At 38.3% G+C, this 11156-nt stretch overlaps 1 protein-coding gene and 1 long non-coding RNA gene across 5 annotated transcripts; one reads left to right on the top strand and one right to left on the bottom strand.

Moving 5' to 3' along the window:
• Nucleotides 1-11: 11 nt before the first annotated feature.
• LOC146580146 (uncharacterized) lies at nt 12-5099 on the top strand. Of its 4 annotated transcripts, XR_014891225.1 has the most exons (4): nt 12-145; nt 1583-2921; nt 3038-3109; nt 3787-5099. It is a non-coding gene; the product is annotated as an uncharacterized LOC146580146 (long non-coding RNA). The 4 variants fall into 4 exon arrangements; XR_014891224.1 differs by having other exon boundaries at nt 3038-5099; XR_014891223.1 differs by having other exon boundaries at nt 1583-3109.
• A 1614-nt stretch (nt 5100-6713) lies between these two features.
• On the bottom strand, nt 6714-9872 carry LOC146580145 (uncharacterized). The gene is made up of 2 exons (XM_085266732.1): nt 9739-9872; nt 6714-8219 (listed from the first exon to the last, which is right to left on the bottom strand). Exons 1-2 carry the CDS (start codon nt 9811-9813, stop codon nt 6720-6722), a joined length of 1575 nt encoding a protein of 524 aa, XP_085122858.1. The 5' UTR covers nt 9814-9872; the 3' UTR covers nt 6714-6719.
• Between the last annotated feature and the right edge of the window lie 1284 nt (nt 9873-11156).

The following is an 11156-nucleotide window of genomic DNA, read 5'->3' as shown; positions in this document are numbered from 1 at the left end:
ACCTGCAGGCTTCCAGCTTCGGTGACAGCGATGTGTCCAGTTTGGCAGGTGGAGAACTAATTCACTAAATATGGTGGATATAAGTGACTTTTTGCGTGGCCGAGGGGTCCCCGAAGATGCTATTTTATTAATGGAAGAGCAGAAGGTGAGTAACAAAAAAGAGAAATAGTTTGGTGTCTCCTATTTTTACAGGAAAACAGTTACGGTACAGTTACGGTTAGCTGTTAGCATGCTTGTTAGCTTATAATGTTATATAGGAATGAACGTGTTTCACAATGTTACAGTATACTAGGTGAATTGACGTTTTAACTGTTGTTGATCGCAGGATCATCCCAGATGGGTTCGTTGCATTTTATTTTATTGTTCTACTATTTCAGAGTTTTTCAAGGCAGTTAAGCGGAGCTGTGTTACAGATGCTAGCCGCCTGCCAATATCACTGATATATTTGATGTGTACAAGTAAGTTACACTTAGTACAGCGGAGGAGAGAAGCTGTAATGAATGTTTATGCGGATATTTCACTCAGAAAAATGGGTGGCGTTCATACACAGCCACCGACACAGCCCCGGTTGTTGTTCTGACGGTGGCCGACTGACGATCCCCTCACAACATGTTAGCTAACACAAACTAATGTAGTGCATGTAATTGTGTATACGTTAGTGGTACAGTGTCGGAAGAAATGAGCAAACTGTTTATAATGTCAGAATGACATCATCTTTCTCCTATATAAAAGTGCTGGCTGAGGAGCGCTGCCGGGTTGAACTTTGACCTCGGAGTGACGTGACGTTTGTTCGCACAACCGATAGAAGTGCAGAAAGTCGCAAATCAGGCATATTGTTCGCATAAACACAAAAATAAATAAATAAATAACGAAATAATCCCGATATTGTGCCAAAGACTGATTTACAATGTTACTTTGTGTTCTATGTGTAATACCTTTGCTTAAATGACTAAATGGACTGTGTATTTATGACTCTGCGTTATAGTCTTACATACATAAGTAACATTCATATGTACAGATAAAAATGTACAGAGCTATGTACACAAGCGTGTACACAAAAGTCTACTGCTGATCGAGCTGCTCAGTGGTCGTACAGTCTCATGCAGAGAGCGTGGAGGTGTTGTCCATGGTGGATGTTAACTTAGACAACATCCTCTCCTCCCCAGTCTGCTCAGTGGACTTTAGCAGACCGCTAAAGCTGGCCCTCCCGACCAGTTTGTTAAGTTTCCCCCTGTCCCTCTCTGCCATTCCACCACTCCAGCAGACCACAACATAAAAGACAGCAGACGCCACCACAGTGTCGTAGAACATCCTTAGAAGACGTACTACCTACATCATAACCAATCAAGTCCCGCTTTTTTTTAAATACAGAAGAGGATTTATTATTTACTGAAAGGCTATGCCTTAGTTTGCTTCTTTCATTATTGTGTTTCACCCTGCATAAAATAGATAGCTTTTCTGATAACTACAGTCAATACTCTCCTACTGGCATTAGCGGTGACCTAAGAGGCTTAACTGTAATATTGCTTTGCAGTGTAAATGTTGCAGAAAATGACTGTCTTTTCTTTCTTCCTGTGTGCAGATTGACTGTGACGTCATAGCGCTGATGGATGACGCAACTTTGGCAAACTACATTCCCTCGTACGGAGACCGAATTGCCGTCTTCAATTTCTGCAAAAGCAAGCAACCACTGTCAAAAAGAAAACTAGGACTTCTGCAAAAAGTTCACCTCTCAAAGTGAGAGAAACAGTGGCTGACATGTCAGATTTGGATGACTTAATAAGACTGGATTTCAGACTTTCTTTCAGTAACAAAGAAATACTTTCAATTTTAGCACATAGTCATCAGACAATTATAAGTGTTCGAACTCTAAAGAGAATTTGTAAAAGACTTGGGCTTTTTAGAAGGAAGAATCAATCAAACTTGGAGGAAGTGCTAGCCTTTGTCCAACAAGAGATCATGACAAATGGACAGATGCAAGGTTATCGTTGGCTACATCTACTTGCAATTCAACATGGATTTGTGGTGTCACAAGATACTGTAAGATGCATAATCAAATTGCTTGACCCTCAAGGTGTGGAACTGAGACGAGCTCGACGGTTGAGAAGACGACAGTACAGCTGCAGAGGGCCAAATGCTCTCTGGCACATGGATGGCTATGACAAGTTGAAACCATATGGTATTGCTATCAGTGGCTGCATAGAATCAGAATCAGAATCAGAAAGGGGTTTATTGCCAAATGTTGAGCAGGTTTACAACATTAGGAAATTGCTGCGGTGCTTCAGTGCAAACATAGTGTCATAAATAGCACTTAAATAGACATGAAAAAATAAAAGTAGGGATAAGAATTAAAAGTGCTATGTAGAAAGATATGTGCATGAGCTATACATGAGATATATACATGAGAATAAGAATTAAGAGTGCTACGTAGAAAGATATATACATGAGTGCAGGTGGTGATCAGTGCCAAACATGGAATGATGCAGTGAACACAGCGTAGGGTCATGTGTTAGTGGTGGGAACAGTCATATGGTTATTGTTCATGTGTCCAACAGCAGAGGGGAAGAAACTTTTCTTATGGCGAGAGGTTCTGGTGCGAATGGACCGGAGCCTCCTGCCTGAGGGGAGCAGGTCAAACAGACTGTGTCCAGGGTGAGAAGGGTCAGCTGAGATCCGAGCTGCACGCCGCAATGTCCTGGAGGTGTACAGGTCCTGCAGAGATGGTTTTAGCCGCTATGTTTTATGGATGGAGGCTTATACTACAAACAGTGACCCTAAATTGATTGCAAGTTATTTTCTGAAAACAGTTTCATGCATCAGCGGATGTCCAGAAAGGTTACGTGCTGACCGAGGTACCGAAAATGGTTGTGTCGAACAAATGCAGATGTTTTTACGGAGAAACCACACAGACAGTTTTGCAGGTGAGAAAAGTTTCCTTTACGGAAGAAGTACGGCCAACCAACGTATAGAAGGATGGTGGGCTACCCTACGCAAACAGAGTCCACAATTTTGGATGAACTTATTTCAAACTTTTCAGGATGATGGCCACTTCACAGGGGATTTTTTGGACAAAAGTCTTATCCAATTCTGCTTTCTCAATCTTATTCAGGTAAAAGCATGTGCTCATGCTATGTAATGTCTTAGCTGCATAAATAGAAAATATAAATATGGTTAGAACATTTTTTTTCTTTAAATTAAATATGAATTTTATTTCCATTTTAATATGTCTTGATGCATGCTCAATCAGCCAGGTAAGGAATGTTTTTTGACAGAACATTTCTCACACTGAAAACGCTACATCCAGATGAACAGAATCAACTTTTTGGGATTCCATTTTAATACTTTGATGGAATTGTATTCATGTTATCAGTGGAAGTAACTGCACCTTTCTCAGCGCAGGTGCATGGAGCATTTTTTTTTTTTTTTATTGCCACATGGTTTAAATTACTATGGAGTCTGTTACCTAGTGGTCCTTTGGGCACGGTTTCAGAAAGCAATCCTATCATTTGGTTAATTCTCTATTGAAAATATATTGTAGAATCATTGCACACTGAGTATAAAGTGTTGGGCTATCTATTCAACAGCAGAATCATGCAGCACCATTCTGTGTCCATGTGCTGTTTAGTGAAAGTGCTCTTTTGTTGTTGCTGCTTGGTTTTACATTAATTAGAGGTCAGTTTCTATGTCTGTTGATTAATGAGTTAATAAGCCTCAACTTTGGCTAAATCTACTGGTACATGGTCTGTTTCATATACCGGTACTTATATTGTGTTGTTTTTCATGTAGGATGAACTTGATGAAGTTGTGAACACATGGAACTCGCACAAAATCCGGCCAAGTGGTAGTGCAGCATCGGGTCGACCAGTAGTAATGTACTCGTTTCCAGAGCTGCACAGTGCTGAGGATAGACTGAAGCCTATTTCTATGGAGGATATCACTTTGTGTATGGAAGAGTGTAGCCCAAAAGGTCAACACCCCTGTGATGAAACAGTCTTTGAACTGTGTTGTCTGTTTATGGTAGAAAATGAATGGGATGCCCCAGGAGATCCACTTGGTGCTGCGGATCTGTACATTAGGTTAAGAGAAGAAATACTGCAAAGTATTTAAGGAACTTCAGTGTGTAAATGTACAAATAAATACAAAATATTTCTCTTTATCTTGATAACGTGATTTGATAGTAGGTGCCATGTCTTACAGGTACCTTTTATGCAGGTATTTCTGCACTGCATTAAATGAAAAATGTTTTTCTACATTCACACTACCATTAAACAGAAATGTTTATATATTACTTGAAAAAGCTGAATATTGTGATACTATCAATCAGTTATGAAACACATGTCAATCCTTTTAAAAGGCCATACATTAAACTGCATTTACAAATGTTATATTTTTGATTGAATCATAAGTGGTGTAAACCTGCCTACCAGTAAATTGCAATATAAATTTCTGTGTTTTGTTGCCAGACATGTGCATAGTATATAAAATATAAACTGACCAGCTCCCTGCTCATTATTTTCTGTATCAACCTTTACTCTTAATATTCATGGCTGGAAACCCAGGCACCAGCATATGATATGCTAAGTGCCCGGGTTATCTGTGGTATGTTTCAGCAAACCATAGTAGCATTAACAATTCTAGGTCTTGACAACAGCATGTTTCTATAAACGTATCATTGTTAATATTTAAAGTCGTTATGCCTTTTGGGGAGCTTTTAGTGCAATTATATTAAAGCAAAGCTATTATAATCATTTACCCATATGAAGATCCATCACTTAATTATTAATGTATTTCACTTCTGTTAGTTGTAAGATATTTTAGCTGGTTTTCATGTAAAATGACCATGAATCATTGCTATACTGATTCAGTGTTAGCTGTTGTATACAAGGCTCCTTCATGATATGAATCCTAAAATTATAAGAAACATACCAAAAATATTTTGACTTTTATTTGTAGTATCCCAGCAACAATGCAACAAAACAGTTCCTGCAAGTGGAACCAAGTTATTGTCCCATTAAGTGCAACATGTTTTACATTTATATTTGTGTATCTTTATGAAATATTTGAAATTAAAAATAAATGGTATTCTTCCATGTTACTGAGCTCATGTGTGGCAGTCTCTTGAATTCTGGCATGTTCAAATAGATATGGAGTTTGATGAACATATTCAAAACAACAATACAAATGTACTTTGTACAGTAACATTTTATTGGAAAAAGTTTACAAGAAACCTGTTCTTGCCAACGCCAATAACATGGCTAAAACTCATAACCGTATAAGCTGCCCTGTAACAAGAATGACTCAACTTTTAAAACAAACTTATAGATCTCATACAGTCTTGTTATGCATCAGTATACATCAGTGACTTACTGTAAAGACCATGAACACTGGCTATTGTGGTATCACATATTCCTTCAGTGTCATCTATGGTATAGAAATAAAAACAAGTGTGAATGACTGAGAACATATATGCATACAAATAAAAATGCATAATTTCTGGCAGTAACAAGACATTTTTTCAGGTGTTAAGATTAATACTATATCTGAGAACATGACAATTTGGCATTACAAAAGGATGCCTGAATAATCACAGTACTTGACCACTGCACTGAAGTGTACAGTGTTTATTTATGATCTCAGTAATCAATAACCATCTTCAAAACAGACTGAATCCTTTAAGCAGCTTGAATCAATTTGATGGATGAATAACAGGTATGCTTAGAAACAATATGACATTAAGAAAATACTGGAATTTTAAAAAATATTTTCACCAACTTTATATGGAACCTTTGTAATCAACAACAAATGCCAAACTTTGATACCTTAACCTACCTTAACTAAAAATTGCATATACTGTAAAGCAAAATGTTTTCAGACATGACAAATGCTAAAGTATAAAATTGTACTTATTCCTTTTACAATACAGTGTCGCATAACAGCATTACTTTTACGTTATAACTATGTTCAGTTTTAGCCCTGACCTAATAAGAAAATACCATCTGAATGAATTAGTCTTTCTACTAATTACTTACAAAAGTATTTGACTGTGCTGAGCTCTCACACCACACATGGTGCATTAAAGAACGTTTAAGAGCAGTTTAATTATAGTTTATAGATCTTAAGTAATCTTTCTTCATGCTTTTGCTGAAGGTTTCTGTCTTACAGCTGGAAAGCTTGGATTTGGTGAAGACAGCTCTGGATATGGTAGTAAACAGTGTACCTGTTCGTTTTGTTTTGTGACTGTATTATGTAAAACTCAAAATGATAAAAGAAAATGAAATATTAGCCAAAACTAGACTTCTAACAGAGATGAGAAACTTCTCTCTAATTAAAAAAAGTATACTGTATAAGTTCAAAATACATAAAAATACATACTCCTAACATCTCTTTACAGTTATGCTCTAGTGTGCATGAGCAGTTCAAATGTAGCGCATTGCTGTGAGAGTCTAAACAATGTCCATCACCCAGACATTACTTTCAAGAACTGCATTAAATTCAGAACGAAAATCTGGGAAGTTTTCATAGCTGTTAGCTAGCTGCAGAACATTCCCACACGTGCGTCCGACTGGTCTTCTTCTAAACTCTGTCATATCTTGAAATTCCACATAAATACTGTTTGTTACTATAAGGTCAGATCCGGTGCAGAAACGCATACATTTCTGAAGTTTAATGTTATCCAGCTCTCTGATGAATCTTTTGAGATGATATTTCACTTCTTTTTGTTATGGAGTCAAATCCACAGCAAATTTCAGCAGCTGGCACACTTTTTTTGAAGTTGGTTGCAGTTCAGAGAATAACTTGGTCAGTCCCTCCGGACTGAGGGAGATATGGGGGTCGATGATCTCCTGCCAGCAGTCAATAACAAACATTGGTTTTTGGACAAGCTCTTTGTGTGCTATTTCATCAAGGATTGTAGGTAGAGTCTCAGCAGTGATTCTTTTTCTACAGCCATAACTGTCAAGAATTTCCACAAGATCATCCAAGTCAACTGCAGAGAAATCTTTTACTGCTTCCATCAAAACATCACATTCTTGGCTGCTGACAAACTGTAGAAAGTGTGCTTTAAGATCACTGTAAACACCACTGAAAAGCACTTGTTCCAGAAAAGGGATTGCAAGTTTATTTGGAAAATACTGACATTCTTGGTAACCTTTCAGGAGTATTCGCCCAACTGCCTTCCATTTTTCAGCAGGAAAATCATGGCGAATGAATGGCACTTTAATGGTTGCACCTAGGGTGCATCGCTCATAAAATTCATGCCAGAAGCATGTGAGTACATCTCTTAGTATTCCTGATCCAGTGCCTGGTTCTTCTGTGTTGTCTGGAAGTATGCGCTTCACATTCAGTGTTTTGGTCAAAATCTCCTCATCAGAGAAAGCAGTAATCATGTCATGTAAAGTGTCAGTATGACGTATGGTGATTGTTATTATGTTCTCTGAATTAGGTGGACTGAGGGGTACAAGAAAACCCTCATAGACTAATGTGTCTTCTGTATCTTCTTCAGCATCAAAAATTGGACCAAAAGTAATTTCTGGATCATCTAAAATTTCTGAACCAGCGATGACTTCATCAAAATTACCCCTGACTTCCCCCACTTGCAATGGATTAATATCACTGCCACTGCTTTCTGAGACAAACACCACTTCAGATGTCTCGCTGGCATCTTCTTCAGGATCTTTTGGTTTTGTTGCAATGTAGAAGCGTAACATTGTCAGTCTCGCTGCCTCATACATATTGCCAATAGACTGGCAGGTATCATCAGTAAGGTGGTTCTGTTTAAAGTCCCAAACCTCAAACTCAAAATCTGTTTCACATCCCTTAGGAGATATGCCATTAGGAAAAAAAAGTTTCTTTCCTTCCTGAAGAATATCTTTTAATCCAGCATCAGTGGCCATTTGAATTTTTCTAGTGCCACCTCCCTGCTTCGCTCTCACCTGTTTGGCTATTTTTCCATCACAATGTATCCATCCTATCTCAACATTGCGTGTTGCTTTTTGCTTCTTTGTCTGTCTTATTCCTGCATCTGTATGTGAAGTGGTCTCCTTTGGACTTTCTTTTCTGGTTTTCATTTTCTCACGAAGTTTTTGCAGAAGTCCTAGTTTTCTTTTTGACAGTGGTTGCTTGCTTTTGCAGAAATTGAAGACGGCAATTCGGTCTCCGTACGAGGGAATGTAGTTTGCCAAAGTTGCGTCATCCATCAGCGCTATGACGTCACAGTCAATCTGCACACAGGAAGAAAGAAAAGACAGTCATTTTCTGCAACATTTACACTGCAAAGCAATATTACAGTTAAGCCTCTTAGGTCACCGCTAATGCCAGTAGGAGAGTATTGACTGTAGTTATCAGAAAAGCTATCTATTTTATGCAGGGCGAAACACAATAATGAAAGAAGCAAACTAAGGCATAGCCTTTCAGTAAATAATAAATCCTCTTCTGTATTTAAAAAAAAGCGGGACTTGATTGGTTATGATGTAGGTAGTACGTCTTCTAAGGATGTTCTACGACACTGTGGTGGCGTCTGCTGTCTTTTATGTTGTGGTCTGCTGGAGTGGTGGAATGGCAGAGAGGGACAGGGGGAAACTTAACAAACTGGTCGGGAGGGCCAGCTTTAGCGGTCTGCTAAAGTCCACTGAGCAGACTGGGGAGGAGAGGATGTTGTCTAAGCTAACATCCACCATGGACAACACCTCCACGCTCTCTGCATGAGACTGTACGACCACTGAGCAGCTCGATCAGCAGTAGACTTTTGTGTACACGCTTGTGTACATAGCTCTGTACATTTTTATCTGTACATATGAATGTTACTTATGTATGTAAGACTATAACGCAGAGTCATAAATACACAGTCCATTTAGTCATTTAAGCAAAGGTATTACACATAGAACACAAAGTAACATTGTAAATCAGTCTTTGGCACAATATCGGGATTATTTCGTTATTTATTTATTTATTTTTGTGTTTATGCGAACAATATGCCTGATTTGCGACTTTCTGCACTTCTATTGGTTGTGCGAACAAACGTCACGTCACTCCGAGGTCAAAGTTCAAACCGGCAGCGCTCCTCAGCCAGCACTTTTATATATCGTTAGCTTCATAGCATAATTGCCTAAGTCATTTGACTAAGTCAATGACTTAGGCACTTATGCTATGAAGCTAACGATATAGAAGAAAGATGATGTCATTCTGACATTATAAACAGTTTGCTCATTTCTTCCGACACTGTACCACTAACGTATACACAGTTACATGCACTACATTAGTTTGTGTTAGCTAACATGTTGTGAGGGGATCGTCAGTCGGCCACCGTCAGAACAACAACCGGGGCTGTGTCGGTGGCTGTGTATGAACGCCACCCATTTTTCTGAGTGAAATATCCGCATAAACATTCATTACAGCTTCTCTCCTCCGCTGTACTAAGTGTAACTTACTTGTACACATCAAATATATCAGTGATATTGGCAGGCGGCTAGCATCTGTAACACAGCTCCGCTTAACTGCCTTGAAAAACTCTGAAATAGTAGAACAATAAAATAAAATGCAACGAACCCATCTGGGATGATCCTGCGATCAACAACAGTTAAAACGTCAATTCACCTAGTATACTGTAACATTGTGAAACACGTTCATTCCTATATAACATTATAAGCTAACAAGCATGCTAACAGCTAACCGTAACTGTACCGTAACTGTTTTCCTGTAAAAATAGGAGACACCAAACTATTTCTCTTTTTTGTTACTCACCTTCTGCTCTTCCATTAATAAAATAGCATCTTCGGGGACCCCTCGGCCACGCAAAAAGTCACTTATATCCACCATATTTAGTGAATTAGTTCTCCACCTGCCAAACTGGACACATCGCTGTCACCGAAGCTGGAAGCCTGCAGGTGCCCACCTCAGAATTCTGAGAATAAAGTCAGAATTCTTTTTTTTTTTTCCAGTGGCCCTAATCCTCTTCCGTATGTACCTATAGCTAAAATAGGAAACGTGAAAATCAAAAAGTGTCCTTTGTCATTGCCAATTTCCTTAAAATACTCAAAGCAAGAATACAGAAGCTTTAAGTATTTTATGGCTGTTTAAACTACTGTGAGACTATTGTGGTAACTGAAAAAAACATTTAAATAAAGATTAAATACTAATTAAAAATAATCAAAAATACAAAGAAAGTAACTGGAAAAAAATTTTATTTCATAGAACAACACAGACTTGTGTTGCATTTGGAATAAAGGATGATCAATTAAACAATCATTGTCATTAAACAGTAAAACGGCATATTAAGTGAACCATTTACATTGCATGTAAACAGTGTCAAGAGGTTTTATGAAGCATTACAGAAAGTAGCAGCAGTAGTGGTAGGACAGGTGGAGATGGTCTTAGTCAAGCTTTCAGTCCTCCAGGAACCTTCATCACCATGTGGAGGACAGACATGTGCTGGATTCCATATTCAGACAGAAGGGTGTCGTCTCCATCCAGCATTTTATCTGTGAATATCAGGCGCAGAGCCTCCTCTCCTGCACACACACACACACTAGATTTATCATATTGATTCAATGTATATAAGATTTAAGAAAATATTGTTTCCCCTCATGGTCCATGAAAAGAACCCTCTTTATTTCTATTTATTTTTTCTCTAAGTGCTTTAACATTTTTGCCCTTGAAACTCTATCTACAAATAATTACATGAACTTGAGCATTCTGATGTAGAGTTTTCACTAATTGTTCTTGGGCTCGCTTACTTTCATTTTGGACTTCACTATTTACTTGACTATTTACTCCAGTCAGTTTCTATTGACTGGAGTCAGTTTCTATTATTTATTATCGCCACTTCCTTACTTTCACTTCAAGCTGCTGACTGTTTTACTTTAGGATTAGAACTTTATATAAATATTCTCATTACAGTAAATATGCCTTTGAATTAATCAGCAACATAAAAGCATACATACACTGTTTTATTATCTGCTGTCTTACCTGCGGTCTCCGGAAGCTTCTGCGCCAATTTTTCCTTGAGCTGTTTCACGGTCATGCTCTTAAACTGCTCCTCGGTGTTGCACAGGTCCAACATCATCTTCTGCCCCCTTAGTCCATGAACGACAACCTGGTAGATTTTTCCCATTTTGCCCTTAAGTGCGACTTGTTGCGCTTCTAAAGTCTGTCACTGATAT

This window comes from Mchenga conophoros, linkage group LG3 (assembly GCF_057382185.1).
Source record: "Mchenga conophoros isolate Kocher_MC1m ecotype Shallow Benthic linkage group LG3, M_conophoros_male_GT1.1, whole genome shotgun sequence".
Lineage (NCBI taxonomy): Eukaryota > Metazoa > Chordata > Actinopteri > Cichliformes > Cichlidae > Mchenga > Mchenga conophoros.
The sequence above is the reverse complement of the archived record's forward strand: the minus strand, read 5'-3'. Positions and strand labels throughout refer to the sequence as shown.

Bases quoted from the DNA above. Each gene is read 5' to 3' on its own strand.
- LOC146580145 (XM_085266732.1), bottom strand. From the start codon at position 9,813: ATGGTGGATATAAGTGACTTTTTGCGTGGCCGAGGGGTCCCCGAAGAT. The intron at 8,220-9,738 runs GTGAGTAACAAA...TCCTGTGTGCAG, and splicing joins TATTAATGGAAGAGCAGAAG to ATTGACTGTGACGTCATAGC.